Raw genomic sequence first — 16,743 nt, forward strand, 5'->3', positions numbered from 1 at the left:
AAGTAACACTTTTTATGAACTTGACAGTTTTAAAACGGACTTTTTTTTTATGCTAGTGGCTACAGAGTCGACTATCTTAATTATTTAAATGTTTACTTAATTTCTCAAGTGATTGCACGAAAATTAACAAAAACGATATAAATTATATTTGTCCTAGTCAGTGCAAAATCAATGATTGAGTTGTAAAACTTAACTACAAATATTACAAAAGTATAAACAAGTTATAACAAACCGTAGACATCAGGTAGGGGTTTAAAATGTTAACGTAAAATGCCAAAGAGGAGTGCATTGAATCATGCTAAACAAAAAGAGGGGTGTTTTCTTTTGTTAATTAAATAATTTCTACAATATTACGTTTGAGCGTGAAAAAAGAATTTCCTTTTTCATTTAATCCTTGTAGGTTTAATAGAGCGTTTTTTACATTGTAAGATCATTATTCTCCAAACGGGCTAGTCCTCATAACTCGTATATGAAATTGAATGCAATGGACAGGCTGGGTATAACCATCATTTTCTTAAAAAATAATTGATTAACAAAATCATTTAAAAAACCACCATATACGTTTGATAAAAATAAAAGTAATTTTATCAACTGATTTTTATTAATATTTTACTCTCAAAATTAAACGAGAGTCAATTGAAAAACATAATAATATTTGCGAATGTGCGCCAAAAGGTATAGTCTGATGATTCATAGTGCCATTAACTATATATAACTTCCCTTCCCTCTCCCAAGTGTCGAGTGCCCAGATTAGTGCCCTAACTAGGAGCCGGACGTATGACACTATAATATATATATATATATATATATATATATATATATATATATATATATATATATTAAAAAAACTATATACAACTCTGTATAAGTTACGGAAAATAAAACGCCAATACTCTGGCAGCTCAATTCCAGCCTTTATTTAATGATAATTCGTTTTATGAGTTTCTTTTCCTAAGTTTTTTTTTCTCTCTCTCTTTTCTTTATTTTATTTTTTTATTTTTTACCATTAACGTCGTTGTAATCCACATAGCGACGAGTGTGCAAGCTAGTCGAACTCGTCTTGCGATCTTTCGATGCCGAAATTGCCCAAAGTTTGACTTTGCAAATAAATTACACTGAAATTGTATACGTGATATTCTTGTTTTCAATTTGTGTTTTTTTTTAATTTTTACTTTCTCAAGAATCATAATTTATTACATGAAATTCGGGAGATTGTGCTATGTAATGATGTGTAAATAATAATAATAATGATGTATTTAAAAAGTGTAATCTATTAACATTGTAAATTCAAAAAGAAAGTTAAGCGGAAAGGTGACGTGTAATCGAAGTGCCTTAGAGCATTGTTTATCGTGAGATGCAGAAAAATTCGTATACTTAAATTGATGTGCCTATGAGTATATTTTAAAGATATGATTAATGTTAGTAACGTAAGAAATGTGTGTGACTCCTAGTCACTGTTATGCGAACTTTTGAGTACCACTTGTATATCCATAGATTTTGTAATAGTAAAAAAATTCAGTGATTGCGATTTTAAATCGGCATTGAAAACATTTACTGAAAGTACTTGAAGTAAAAATGGGAGAAATCAGAAGCTAAAGGTACTTTGTAAAAGTCGAATATTTATACATTTACTTTAATTAGTTGTAGCGCGAGTTTTTGTAACGATAGTTTTTAATGCGAAATCTGGTAAATCCGTGCGATTTATGAAATGCAGCCTCGACCAAAATTAATTATAAATAATTACTCATTTGTAATTTTGAAATGTAAATACCATTCCCAACAAAAATGTGTAAAATGAAATGTAATTCTGCATGTAAGTATACATTTAATGCGTGTAATGTTAGGCTCGCATATGTTTCTATTTATATATATATACCCTAAACATATATTTCATAAAGTTAAGTGCATCCAAAGAGTGCCTATGGACTTTCGCAAATTTTTTCTATGAATAATTGTAAAAAATCTTGTCAATGACGAAAATTATTGTTGAACAAAAAAAAGTTACGAATACGATTGAGTGTCTTTTCATTCATTTATTCTCCGTTTATCCTGCACTTTTATCACTGATGAAAAAAAAAGAACCAACCAACCCTTCCCATTTCTCTAAAATTCTTTTGGACCCTATACGGATCCTCGTTCCGTTCGTGGGGCCTCTATAAACAGAACATGTGTGTACTTTCGTGATGCCACTGGTTAATTTCCAGATCTCATACCGAATCGAGCATGAAAACCAAACAATCATCTTATTTCCGTAAGAGTATGGGTACGATTTGAGCCAAACGTTACGACAAAACGCGTATAAACGAGAATAGGTACAAAAAAAGCGAAAAATGAACAAAAAACCGTAATGAAATACTTTTGGTACATACACTTGAGATTGGATGAAAAAACTACGTAAACACAAACCGATCTTAATTTAACGAAAAACAAAGCTTAAAAAAAAAAAAAAAGAAAAACAAAGGAGCAAGCGCTCTTTAAGTGATTCGTCGCCCACGCCTCGCATAAAAATCGCTCACTTGACGCGACTATATATATATGTATACGTATAGACCATAACATATATAACACATTTATAAAAAAAAAAAAAAAAAAAAAATGCCCTCGCAAGTGCGCCAATCGACATGAAAGCTATCGTTGTGAGCTTAGGCCACGGGGGAAAAAAAAAAGAAGCATTGCACAGCGCGCTTTCTCTGACGCAACCGAGCTTTTATCGCGAGCAGCGGCGTGTGTGCTCTTGTTTGTAATATTATATCGGCATACGTGCAGGTATATATACGTATATATTTGCGATCGGGAAATGATTTAGAGCAGTTCTAAGTGCATATACGAACGCGAGTGGGATAACATAATGTACATGATACGTAGGACGGGCCTGCTGCGGGCACTTGAGAGGGTATAGCGAGTCTTACAGAGAAGGAGGAGCGAGCCTTGGGTCCGATAAGCCTCGCTTGAGATGACCTGGCTTTTGGGCGCGGGTGGGCTGCAATACACCCATGCTCATATATATATATATATATATATATACACTCATAAGTGTACTGACATCGATTCTGGAGCGGATCTATCGGTATATACCTCGGTAATGGCTCATTGTCGTCTCTTGTGTGTATATATTTTATAGACATGTCGCGGGCATTGCATGGGCTCGGCAAACGGGGACAAGTGCGCATGAGACTCGAAGATCTGGACTTTGATGTGACGTGGAATATCATATGGAATGACAATTTGTATGGTATGTAAAATCGACGCCCCGGTTTTTGATTAAGATATGGTCACTTTGTAGTTTTCGTGGAAAAAGCAACATTAGGTTTGAAGAAGAGAAGATGATCGCTATCTCAGAATTTGCTCCCGAGATGTTGTACCGTCGTTTTGTATTCACTTGACCAACCGATTAAAACAACTGGTCGAACGATACGAAAGTAACGAATTTTGGAACGATTGATCGGCGAATGCATGGGATTTCAAAGTCCCATGCACGTGGTCCTGAAAAACGAAAAGAAAAAGCCCTAAATCGGAATATTCTATTGAGGCAAAGAACGCGAAAGAGACATGGGTATAAAATACGATTGGTGCAATCGGCCTTTACGGCCCAGCGCAAATCGCTCAAGGTCGGGATGAAAGCTGCCCATTGTCCGGAGCTTTTCCATCGCTCCCCTCCTCCTCCTCCTCGCCCGATCCAACGAGCCATGGGTGTCGAGGCGAGCTCTCTATAAATAAGAGCCGCACTCGTGGCCATCCGACAAACGTACAAGCGGCGCGCTGACTCGCGTGCGTTGGGTAACAAATATACGCTGTTTCGAGGTATTATTATTATATATTCCACAACGTGTATAAGTGTTTCGAGTGAAACTGTATTGTATACCCACGAATATAGGGGGAATAAGCCGCAGTGGTATATGGTATAGGAGGAGCTCGCGGTTTGTAATATCAAGTGATTCCGAAGCTTCGTCAGTGGAGGTTCGACATGCGTCTCGCCCAGATTATCGCTGCCTGCTGGTGCTGCTACTTGGGTCTCGTTGAGCCGATCTCCGCTCGCGGCTACCAAGTGAGTAATTTTCCTCTTTTTTTTTTTTTTTGTTTTTTCCATTTAGAAAGTTTCGTTTTCCTGTGGGTTTCTTTGAAACATCTATTTATAAATCCAAAGTGTTTATATTTCTGTACGCCATGGCTATCCGGATACTCGAAAATCAGTTCTCGCGATGAATCTTTCCGTGCGATGAAGATAAGTGCCGATCTCGTTAGTTTGTATCACGCGATCGTACGTTCGAGCTTTCCGATCATCCTGCGCGTGGATTCGGTGAGGAAATATTACAATTTTTTTCCTAAGCGGAGCAAAGACAGTGAGAACCGGGGATTTGATTTCTTGCTGACGCGCTGAAATTCACTGCACGTCGAGTTATCGCTTCACCAGTAGACCGGAAAAGAAAAAAGAGGAAAAAAAAGAGGCAAGTGTCTTGCAACACCGCGACAGAGTTGCGATAGCGCAATAATTTTTACCAAATCAATTTCAATCAATACAACCTACGTATGTACAAAAATAAAATAATAATAAATTGATGTTTCACATAAAATTGATACGAAATGTATAGTATACTGTATATAGGAGAGTCCATCGTATATATGAAATAAAGAGCTGATGCAAGTACTTACGTTTGCGGGCGAGTGTGATGGACGAGCTTTTTTGTGCGCCTACTGCAAGGGATTCGATTCTGTTATTAATGCACAGCTCACACTTGATATATCGTAATGAGCATGCAACGACCAACACAATTTTTTTTTTTTTTGTTCCATTGAATCCGTTTCCAGTTGGCTCTGAAAAAACTGAAGCGTTTTTTTTTTTTTTTTTTTTGTAAAAACTTATGGGTTTCGTCCACTGCAATAAAACAATTGAATGTTTAAGGTAGCGAGAAAGGGATTAATTAATTATATCACCACCGGAATCACACCGAAATCCAAGTGTTTTTAAACTAAACACTCGAGTTTATGCGTATATAAGTATTGGAGATAACAAACTCTTGACTGTAAAAATATAACAAACCAGCCCTATATCTTTCTTTCAAAGTAATGTCCTAAATAAATGTAAGAGGAATCTTTTATTCGTTTTTTTTTCAGGAAAAAACACGTTTTGACCGTTCGGTCGATGATGCATGGGACCACGAGGCGGAAGCTTATCACATAACAATCGACGACAAGCCTAGAATTTTTACGGATTCTGCAACGGTACTTGTACACTCTTTGGCATGTTCACGAAAAAAATAAAAACAAACAAAAATTCAATTTACAACCCAACAAAATCCACAGCACTATTCGGCCTTCAAAGATGCGGGGCAGAGCGTGTGTTACCTGGAAAAGCTGAAAAACGACTTAGCCGACGTTAACAGATGGAGGGACGTGATCCGCGACAATAAAAGAACCATCCACGCCTCCGATCCCCGCCTGATCACCAAATTTGAGGCAAGTGCGCCTTACCTTCACCCAAAGTGGACTCATTTTTTGCTATATATTTCTCGGCTAAACTAAAGAGGGTTTCAACAAATATGCTCAGGCGTGGCGTTTGGCAGGAGATCGAGTGGTCGATTTCTGCCACGGCATGACGATGATCCTGCTCCAGGAGTCCGAACCTCGTCATCCCTTGCATCCATCGCGCAACGAGCTGCCGGAAGATGTTGCGGTGCACAAACGCAGAGCCAATGTTTTGCCAACGGACCTGGACGCGGCAGTTGGTGGACGAGGTTTCAGAAAAGAGCGGGTATCGTCGCGCAAAAAGCGAGATGCTGCACCTTACCGTGGAAAATTTCGCGGACAAACGCAGTCGCAGTACCTCAACGTTGGCGGTAGCGATAACAACCAAAGGGAAGGCAAAGCCGAGGCCGAGGCCACTCAGCAGTCTTCACGCGCAGTAGTCAGTAAGTGGTTCTGTTTTTTTTTTTTAAAGATAAAAAATGTTGATGAAAAACGAATAGTGTACTCTTTTGTCCAAATAACATGGATAAATTTTACCAAAGCTGAGAATTCGAGTGGAATTTGATTTTTTTATTTTGTGTTTTTAGGTGGGAGCAGTGGAATGGGTCAAGCTCAAAGTATGTCATCCGGGGCGGACGGTTGCGAAGGATGTCCAGGATACGATAGGATAGGTAGAACAATTTAGACAAACAGTAGCATAACAATTGAGTCACGAATACCTATTATTAGTCACACAAATTAATTTATGCCTGACATATAATATTACGTAATGATGACGTATATGTCATGATAGCTACGTTGTCTGGATGGATGATAATTAAATATGAAATATGCAATGATGCACGTTACTAATATCACCGTATTTATATAATTGCAGTTATACGTCTTGAGCCTTGATGCAAAAGGAATGAAAATCATGATATAGAAGTAAAATAAAATTTTTACCACATAAACTGTTTGGTTTTCTTTTTGCTCCCCACCAAATGCACCTACTTCAAGCTACATGCCTACTCATACATATATTTTACGCATCTTAAGCAGCACAAATGCACGGCAATGCTCGACAAATGCAAAAAATTTAACTATTAATTTGTATGAATCGTAATAAAAAAAAATAAATAAATAAATAAAAAAAAGTGAAAACGAGTGAAATATAGGTGGTGTTGGAACCATCCCAATCGGAACACTTCCTGGTACTGTTACTCCGGGAGTTGGATCTGGTACAGTGACGTATCCAAGTGTACCAGGTACCCAGACAATTGGTGGAACATATGTACCACAAATTGGTACTCCAGGAACAAGTGGTGGAACTATCATGTATCCCGGTGGCACAGCGCCTGGAGTGACAGAAGGAGGAGGAGGAGCGTTACCAGGTACCAACGGTATATAAGAATTAACTTATTTAAAAATAAACTCCATAGCCCGAAATGAACGTGTCTTGTTCTAGGTGTGCAAGTACTTGGAGGACAACCGGGAATATCAGGTCAAATACCTGGTAGAGGTTTATATCAACCAGGTACACAAATAACGGGAGAAGGAGGAGGTTTATACCCTCCAGGGACAGGTACTGTAACACGTATTTACAATAATTTTTTTTTCATTTCTACTAAATGTACTCTTCATTACACTACACGCCTATTGATGCAATCACTTAACATATTATGTTAAAAGGATTTGAGGCGATACTATTACTGAATAAATTATGCAAGTAATATTGTTAACGTCTATAAATAATACGACAAAAAATAGGTGGTACCGGATCACTCCCCAATGGAAGAATTCCTGGTAGTGTTACTACTGGGGGTATACCTGGAACACTGACATATCCAGGTGCACCAGGTACGCAAGTTACTGGTGGAACCTACACTCCGCAAATTAGTACTCCAGGAACCAGCGGTGGAACTATCATGTATCCTGGTAGCACAGCGCCTGGAGTGACAGTAGGAGGAACGGGGACAATACCAGGTAACTAATTGGAATATCATCAATAGTTGGAAAGAATATTAATAAAGCAAGAGCGTTTTAGGAACACAAATACTTGGAGGACAGCCAGGAATATCAGGGCCAACATCAAATAGGGGAGTGTATCAACCAGGTACGCAAGTAACGGGAGGAGGAGGGGGTGTATACCCTTCAGGGGCAGGAACTGTGCCAGGTAGATAAAAAATTTTATTAGGATATTTTTTTTAATAAAAGCCGTCTTTCTTGAGGGACACGCTAGTACAAACTTTTAAGTACCAATACCAGATTATTATATGTAAGTCGTAAATAATAGGAGGTACTGGAACTATTTCTCCTGGAACACTTCCTGGTACTGTTATGGGTGGAGGTACACCTGGTACAATGACTTATCCCGGAGTACCAGGTACGCAGGTTAGTGGTGGGACGTATGTGCCACAAATTGGTACTCCTGGTGCAAGTGGTGGAACTATCATGTATCCTGGTGGCACAGCACCTGGATTGATAGGAGAAGGAACAGGAACAATTCCAGGTAACTTATTTGAAAATCATCGATAGTTGGAAAAAATATTAATAAAGCAAGAGCGTTTTAGGAACACAAGTACTTGGAGGACAACAAGGTATATTAGGGCCAACATCAAATAGGGGAGTGTATCAACCAGGTACGCAAGTAACAGGAGGAGGGGGTGTATACCCTTCAGGGACAGGAACTGTGCCAGGTAGATAAAAAATTTTATTAGGATATTTTTTTAATAAAAGCCGTCTTTCTTCAGGGACGCGCTAGTACAAACGTTTAAGTACCAATACCAGATTATTATATATAAGCCGTAAATAGTAGGAGGTACTGGAACTATTTCTCCTGGAACACTTCCTGGTACTGTTATGGGTGGAGGTACACCTGGTACAATGACTTATCCCGGAGTACCAGGTACGCGGGTTAGTGGTGGGACGTATGTGCCACAAATTGGTACTCCTGGTACAAGTGGTGGAACTATTATGTATCCTGGTGGCACAGCACCTGGATTGATAGGAGGAGGAACAGGAACAATTCCAGGTAGCAATAGTGTAAAGGAACTAATTGGAAAATCAACGACCGAGAGAGGGTCAGATTTTAATAATGTGAGAGTGTTTTAGGAGTACAAGTTTTTGGAGGTCAACAAGGAATATTAGGGCCAACGTCAGGTAGAGGAGTGTACCAACCAGGTACGCAAGTAATGGGAGGAGAGGGCATATACACTCAAGGGACAGGAGCTGCACCAGGTACTCCAACAAATTTTTGGGGTCGCTTTTCCATAAAATACAGTATTTTTTAAGTATATACCTGTTTATACAATTATTTATACCATTTTTAAAGACACTACAGAACGGCAACACTTGAAAACTTGCAAAAAAATTGACTTTTAGTAAAATTATATAGAAATCTTAAAATAATAAATAATAGGTGGTATCGGAACTCTTCCAAGAGGAACGCTTCCTGGTACTGTTACGGGTGGAAGTACACCTGGTACAATGACTTATCCCGGAGCACCAGGTACACAAGTTATTGGTGGAACGTATACTCCACAAATTGGTACTCCAGGAGCAAGTGGTGGAACTATTATGTATCCTGGTGGCACAGCGCCTGGAGTGACAGGAGGAGGAACAGGAGTGATGCCAGGTACCAAGGGTATAATAGAGTTAAGTTATTTAAAAATCACTCAATGGGCTGAAATGACCGTATGTTGTTCTAGGTGCGCAAGTACTTGGAGGACAACCGGGAATATCAGGGCAAATACCTGGTAGAAGTGTATATAAACCAGGTATGCAAGTAACGGGAGGAGGAGGAGGTGTATACCCTCCAGGGACAGGTGCTGCAACAGGTATCTACAATATTTTTTTTTCCTTGTAAATCGCATATAGTCTTACTAAATTTATATGGCTGCTAATATAGACATATAACACGTCCTAAGTGACACTTATGCACCTCCGTGATTGAAAAATGTAACAAAATAAAACTATCACTTGCACAAATGACGGAAACAATTAAAAATAGTTAAAAAATAGGTGGCATTGGAGGTATACCTGGAACACTGACTTATCCCGGTACACAAGTAACTGGTGGAACGTATACTCCACAAATTGGTACTCCAGGAACAAGTGGTGGAACTATCATGTACCCCGGTGGCACATCACCTGGAGTGACAGGAGGAGGAACAGGAACAATTCCAGGTAGCAATAGTATAAAAGAACTAATTGAAAAATCTTTAACGACTGGGAGGAATATTAATGAAGCAAGAGCGTTTTAGGAACCCAAGTACTTGGAGGACAACCTGGAGTATCAGGGCCAACAATAAATAGAGGAGTGTATCAACCAGGTGCGCAAACAATGGGAGGAGGAGGTGTATACCCTCAAGGAACAGGAGTTGTACCAGGTATCCATAAAGGTGTATTAGGATATTTTTCCAACAAAAGCCTTCTTTCGCAAGTTTCTCGCTAGTACAAATGTTTGAAACACCTGAATATTGTAACTCGGATTATTTGAGATAAAAAAAAAAATTCGTAAATAATAGGAGGTATTGGAACTATTCCATCTGGAACACTTCCTGGTACTGTTATGGGTGGAAGCATACCTGGAACAATGACTTATCCCGGAGCACCAGGTACGCAAGTTATTGGTGGAACGTATACTCCACAAATTGGTACTCCAGGAGCAAGTGGTGGAACTATTATGTATCCTGGTGGCACAGCGCCTGGAGTGACAGGAGGAGGAACAGGAGTGATGCCAGGTATTAAAAATTCAAGTAAACAAACTTATTTAAAGAACATTGAATCACTAGGAAAAAATTTAATTAAAGCAAGAGTATTTTAGGAATACAAGTACTTGGAGGGCAACCAGGGACAGTAGCAGGAGAAGTAGTAAATTCTCAGGGAATGCCAACAACAATGGGTGGTGTGTACCCTCCGGGTGCCCAGGTAACAGGGGGTACAGTGCCAGGTCAAATACCCGGAGGTGTCGGGTATCCTCAGCAATCGCCAGGTGCTCCAAATATCCAAGTACCAGGTGGAGGTCAAGTACCTACAGGAACAATGTATCCCCCTGGTATGATTCCGAGTATGATTCCAGGATCGCAAGTATCCGGTGGTACGTATACTCCAGGGTCGCCAACAGTAGGAGGCGTTCAAGTACCAGGAAGTGGCGTGTATCTTCCTCCAGGCACACAACTAACAGGAGGTAGAAACGTTCAACCATCCAACGGTGCTGTGTATCCTCAAGTATCAGGTGGAACGTACGGCGGAGGAGGGGGAATCCCAAGTATTCCAGGAAGCACAACATTAAGTAAATTTTAAAAATATAATTTTATGGTAACTCAGTTGTTGGTCATAATTTAATGTTTAAACATCTAAAGATGGAACACCTGGTGGTAAAATAGAAGGGCAACAAAAACCAATTGCAAGAGGCGATATACCGGGAACAGTGGTTTACCCGAGCGGTCAAGACGGTGGACAAGTACAAGCTGGTACACCAGATAGCAGTTTACCTACAACTACAGTGCCAGGTACTACATCACCTATGTAATGATTTATTGACTATCCAAATACTCACCTAACATTGGACACGCACTATATTTTTCGCGTCAATTATAAACAGGTGGGACATATGTTTATCCCGGCGGGGTGACTGGTACTTACCCAGGCACTGGGCAATATCCAGGAGGATTGGTTCCAACAGGTACTGCTACAATAGGTATTCCTGGACAAGGTGGGGTAGTAGTTGGACCTGGTGGTCAAGTTATAGGAGGCCAGCAACAGGGCGGAGTTGTGATCGGAGGGGACGACGGCTCCGATTCGCAAGCAATCAGTTCGGTGAAGCAGAGTGAAGCAGGAACGCAAGCCAGCGCTACGGCCGAGGGCAAACATGGCCAGGGAAGTGCCAAGTCCCAAGTAAGCGGTACTTACACCGGCTCGGGTTCATTTTCCGCTCAGGCGGGAACAAGTGATGCAACAAAAAGTGCACAAACTCAGGTCAGCCAATGAAAACTCCTACCGTTTTATAATTTATAATGTGTATGCTATATAGTATGTCTACTATAATAAATAAAAAACGTTCAAACAAACTTTGTAACTTTGAACAATCGAAAAGCTATGCTGAGAAATATTTATGATCAGTTTTTTTTAGACTTCAATAAAAAGTACAAGTTTGTTTGGATATTCATGAACCCCCGCCAATAGCTCAACCAATATGATTATACTCTGAGTTCAGGTGAGCGGTGGCAAGGAGGGTGCTAAAAGTAGCTCTCAAGGAAGCGGTGGCCTCGGCAAAAGTCAGACCCAGGTCGAGCTTGACTCGGACACCGGGGCTACGTCAACGAACGCTCAGAGCAGCGGATGGAACCACGGGACAAACTCGCAAGTCCAGGCCAGCGGCAAGGGTGGAATGGCAGACGCCCAGGCGAACGGCGAAGGTCAAACCTCGAGTCAAGCCCAAATTGGCTTTCAACCGTACGTCAACCGCAACGAGAAGGTCGAGAGGCTCGAGAAGCCCTTCCGCGGTGGTGGCACGGCTTCGGCTCAGAGCGGTACCTTCCGGGGTCAGTCTCAGTCGCAGCTGCAGGGCTCGTTCCACTACGGCATCACCTACTCGGGCGCAGCTCAGGCGGGCTCCGGTTCCGGCGCGGCAGCTCTGAGAAAACCCTTCAATTTCACCAACAACGACTCGAGCCTCTTCAAACCGTTCAAGTTCGACAACAATAACAACAAGAAGGAGGAAAAAGTCGAGACGACTACGGAGATTGTGCCCAAGGAGCAGCTTCAGGGCTCGAGCTCGAGGCAAACGGTCATAGCCATAACGTCAAGGAATGGCCAGGTTGACAAGAAGAACTACAAGGCAGAAGCACCGCCACAGCCTTACGAGAACGAGGACGAGTACGAGGAGTACGAGGACGAGGAGTATACCGCGGAGGCGAACAGGAAAGCGACCACGTCGGTGGCACCCCAGACGACCAAACAGACGATGCGCGTCGTTACCGACGGCGAGTACGATGTGAGCGTGAAACACGAGGAATCTACGACAGAGGAAGCGAATGGACACTCACTTCCGGGATACGTTGCCCATCGAGATTCGGGCCATCGCGGGAAGATAGCGTCTGTGGCTGGACGAAGAACGATTGCTCAGGGTGACGGTCGTGCTCAGAGCCAGACGGTGTCGTTAGTCCCGGTAAACCGAACCACCGGCAAGCCTGCCGTCTCGGACACGAGATCTTTAACAACACGACCCACCGACCGGGTCGGTGGTATTTACTACGGTGGGATGAAGGCTTTCACGGATGCTCAGGAGACGACGCCCAAGACGAGCTACGTGTCGGTGTCGAACAGCGTCGCTGGCAAGATGGACGACAAGAGCGAGGTCAAGAAGTACGAGCATCGTTACTACACCAAAAGCTCGACTTGTGGATACTTTACTTTCTCGTGCAACGTTGTGTACGGCTCTAACGGCAGGAGGAAGATCTGCAAGCCCAAGATGCCAACCAATGCTGACGGCACGCCTAAGTGCTGAGTACCTACATACTTGCTACATATATACATCAGTCAAGCACACGAGCGTATATTATATTGTAGTTTACTTGTAGAAATGATTTTTATTTTATGTTTTATCCATAAGTTTTATAAGTAGTGTATTCGTAGAAGGCTTTCAAATGATCTGGCTTGCGTAGGAGACACGTATACTGTGTCAGTTTCGGCGAAACGCTTATTGTATTTTATTAAAATATAGAGATGGAGCTTTTTTTATTTAAAGCACTCGATCATGTATTTTTTTTAAATATCTAGTTTTATTTTACAAAGGATAGATATTGCGTTACGATTATCAATATTATTACTATTGTTGTATCCAGAACACTGCCATATTCTGAAGGACTGATTAAACAATGTATTAAATTACAGACTGTTTTTAAGCTTTCAAATTAATACGTAACCACGTGAGACAACACAACTTATAGTTGAGCGCTTCATTCTCTAGTATTTATACCAATGAAGCTTTTGTACAATTATTTTTAAATAAAGGAAATTTATTAAATGTTCTCGATGCATTTTAAATAAGTACTTGTAATTGGGGAACAAATAATTTTTTTTAGCTTTAGGACAGGGAACACACATGGGTCACTTTTTTTACATCACGACAAATTACTTTTTTTTTTTTTTATTAATCAAGATACTTTAAAAATTGATGTTATTCCATTTTATTATTAGATATTAAAGTGTATTACCATCATTAGTTATGAACAAATGAAGATAAAAGTTGAAAATAATTGATATAATTAGTCCTTTTCATTTATCTAAGCTGTTTTGTATGTCAGAGTCTTTTAAATTCCTCATAAATGCACTGGATTACGTATCAACATGTATATACAAGCTCTTGATTATTTATAAAATAATCTTTTAAAAATCGACAAAGTTAACAATCATACAATTAAAAAAGCAACTCATTTAAAGCTTTGCGAAAGTATAAAAATAAGAAAATTTTAAAAAAGGAAAACCGTTGGATAAATATTTCGTCCACTCTAGAAGTCAAAATAAACTTCAAATCCCACTTAAATAAAAATTCCGAATTCTTCACAAGAACTATTTTTTATGACAATTTCAAAAATCTGTCACTCTTATCGTGAAGAAAAGCAAACAAAGAAAAAAAAAAAAAAAAAAAAAAAACAATAAATAAATATCACATACTGTAAAATCTAAAAAATCAGCAGCGAGTTAGAGTTATACAAATAAATATCGCAGCATTGTACAGACTCAAAAATCAAAAATGGTGACTCGTTACTAAAATAACGTACATTAAAAATACGTACGTTTGTCGCTAGTAAAAATTAATTTTTTTTAATACAGTTCGTAACCTACTGTATACTTTTTTGATCTTTCAATACTGCATAAGTTCAAATATATAATTTGTCCTATAATACGTGCAGGTACTGGGCATATTATTTTTCATGATTTTTGAAAAAATACGTTACTGATGTTGTTTATAAAAAAAGAGTTCTTAAACTAAACGATTTAAACTCTTTTCGAAGAATATCATTCAACAATTCTTACCATTGTCTTCATCGTCATTACTCATTTTATCATCCATTGAAACATCCATAACAACATCTGGTGCTCGACTTTCCGGTATACTGTAAAAAAAGTATAAATATATATATATATATATATATTAAAAACAATAAATCACCTAAAACTTCGTACATCCTACGTGTAGAGCTGCATACCTATTTCTAAAATGCTCTAACTGAGCATTCGTAGATTCTAGTTGTTCTGTGAGATCTTCATTGGCTCTCTGTAGCCTCCTGATACTGTTATTAGCCGCATCAACCTCATCTTGTGAAAGTGCGAGTTCCTTTTTTAATTCTTCGACCCTTGTACGTATCCTCTTCACTTCAGCCTCGTATTGCTCGGAGCGCCGAGTCGCATGGGACAATTCTGTCGTTTTCTCTGCCAACATCTTCTTCAGCTTGGCATGCGAGTGTTTTAAATCACTCAACTCCTTATTACGCTCAAGTAACTCTTGCTGGAGTTGTTTTGTAGAATCGATTGTATCACAAGTAGATACTGGCCGACTTTTGCGCGAGTCAATGCGATCTTGCGCGTCATGTAATTCGTTGCGTAAACGTTTATTTTCTCGCTCCAGGGAAATCTTTTCTGTCTCGAGACGTTCACGTTTTCCCCACTCAGCTGCATTTTCAGCTTGTAATTTCTCCAACTTTATTTGTTAAATAGATAGTTAAAAAACCAGAAAGAAAAAAGATACTATTATAGGAGACGGGTAACATTTACCTCATTTCGAAGTTCAGATAACCGCCGGTCCATACCCTCGCGAGTTGTAGTTTCATCAATGAGATCAGCTTGTGCAGCACTTAATTCTCCTTGAAAACGACCTTTCAATTCCAATAATTCTTTTAAAGCCTCAGTTCTACTGTCTTGTAATTCTTCACACTTTTCTTTTAACAAAATTATTTCGTTCCTTAATTTTTCCATGCCTTGGTACAGCGAAGATTTTTCTCTAAAAAATCAAGAGACAGTAAAAAATTTTCAACAATTTTTGAATACTTTCTTATAGGATCATAAAGGTTGAACTTACTCCCTTTCAACACTCAATGTCTTAGTAGCCTCTTCCAGTCTTAAATTGAGCATCGACATTTTTTGCATAAGAGCCTCTTCATTAGTATTATCTATCCTAGATTGTCTTTTTTCTTGAATGGTTGGTGAAGCGTGAGATTCAACAGCATGCTTTGGTACTGCACCCTGTGAAACATAATCTTCCAATTCCTTATCTGAATTACTTTTGGGAGAACTTTTACAACAATCGGATTCTTGTTTCGACAGAGTAGGTGTGAGTTTTCCAGTTTTTTCTATGCTATTGTAAACTTCAAGCAGATCTTCCACATCTAATGCTTTTTTTAACTGTGGATCAGAATCGAAAACAGCAAGCAACTGCTGGTCAAACTGTCCTGCATGCTTTAACAAAACTATGTGAATTTTTTCCATTTTCTTTTTAAGCTGATCGTTCTGTATTTGCAATTCCTTAGACTCTTGTTTGTATGCATTTAAATCCTTTGAGGCACTTTCCAGTTTACTTTTCAACGATTTGGCCTCTTTTTTAATTTTGTTCCTTTCATCCCGAACCTCACACCACTTTTCTCTCCAATTAGCTGTACAATCTGACCACCATCTCATGGTTTTCTCCATCTGAGCTGCTCGAGCTTTGACTTCTTCGAGTTCTCTGTGAAGCATCGCCTGTATTTGCAGAACCAAATTTTTTTTGTTAAAAAAAAAAAAAAAAAAAACCCATGAAACTGGATAACATTTGACATTGTAATATAGAGTAAAATTATAAAAACGATCGGAAATAACTATTTTTTAGAAGCACACTACTAACCTCCCTGCTTTCCCAATCGGCTTCTGCATAACGGGGTGAACCTGGTGAACTGACACCATGGTCCCTGAGATGTCTCCGAGACGAAGTGCCACTAACAGACGACGACTGTGCCATGACAATGCTCTATTACATACTAGTCTGGTTTTTCAAACAAATTAATATCAAAAACTTATTGACAATATACCCTGCCATTTAATTAAGTGTGATAGAACATGATAGTCACAGCACAGGTGTAACACATTTTCGTTACTTTTGCTGCAAATTCAGAGACGCCGCTTGTCGCTTGTCATCGCTTATAATATACTTAGGTACGTCGAATCCACTAACGAGGTATACACATTCTAGTACCTAGTTACTAATCATTAGTATACTTACTTACTAAACGCAAGACTTGCCTGGCAAGTATGAAATTTTAG

At 39.5% G+C, this 16,743-nt stretch overlaps 2 protein-coding genes across 2 annotated transcripts; one reads left to right on the forward strand and one right to left on the reverse strand.

Annotated features, from left to right (window-relative positions):
- The first annotated feature begins 3,961 nt into the window (after positions 1 to 3,961).
- LOC106638570 (uncharacterized) lies at positions 3,962 to 13,472 on the forward strand. Its single transcript, XM_089598744.1, has 19 exons — positions 3,962 to 4,045; positions 5,113 to 5,220; positions 5,302 to 5,454; positions 5,546 to 5,906; positions 6,051 to 6,146; positions 6,621 to 6,836; positions 6,911 to 6,979; positions 7,213 to 7,428; positions 7,739 to 7,954; positions 8,261 to 8,476; positions 8,557 to 8,682; positions 8,864 to 9,079; positions 9,153 to 9,221; positions 9,466 to 9,630; positions 9,972 to 10,187; positions 10,298 to 10,543; positions 11,051 to 11,424; positions 11,663 to 12,610; positions 12,716 to 13,472. The coding sequence occupies exons 1-19, from the start codon at positions 3,965 to 3,967 to the stop codon at positions 12,953 to 12,955; spliced, it is 4,332 nt and encodes a 1,443-aa protein (XP_089454870.1). The 5' UTR covers positions 3,962 to 3,964; the 3' UTR covers positions 12,956 to 13,472.
- A 605-nt stretch (positions 13,473 to 14,077) lies between these two features.
- Positions 14,078 to 16,668, reverse strand: LOC106638650 (coiled-coil domain-containing protein 102A). Its single transcript, XM_014351931.2, has 5 exons — positions 16,328 to 16,668; positions 15,530 to 16,185; positions 15,226 to 15,451; positions 14,661 to 15,151; positions 14,078 to 14,567 (listed from the first exon to the last, which is right to left on the reverse strand). The coding sequence occupies exons 1-5, from the start codon at positions 16,439 to 16,441 to the stop codon at positions 14,474 to 14,476; spliced, it is 1,581 nt and encodes a 526-aa protein (XP_014207417.2). The 5' UTR covers positions 16,442 to 16,668; the 3' UTR covers positions 14,078 to 14,473.
- Positions 16,669 to 16,743: the final 75 nt, after the last annotated feature.

This window comes from Copidosoma floridanum, unplaced genomic scaffold (genome assembly GCF_036245765.1).
Source record: "Copidosoma floridanum isolate Cflo_tuat_1 unplaced genomic scaffold, Cflo_Japanese_pri ptg000006l, whole genome shotgun sequence".
In the NCBI taxonomy this organism is placed as follows: domain Eukaryota; kingdom Metazoa; phylum Arthropoda; class Insecta; order Hymenoptera; family Encyrtidae; genus Copidosoma; species Copidosoma floridanum.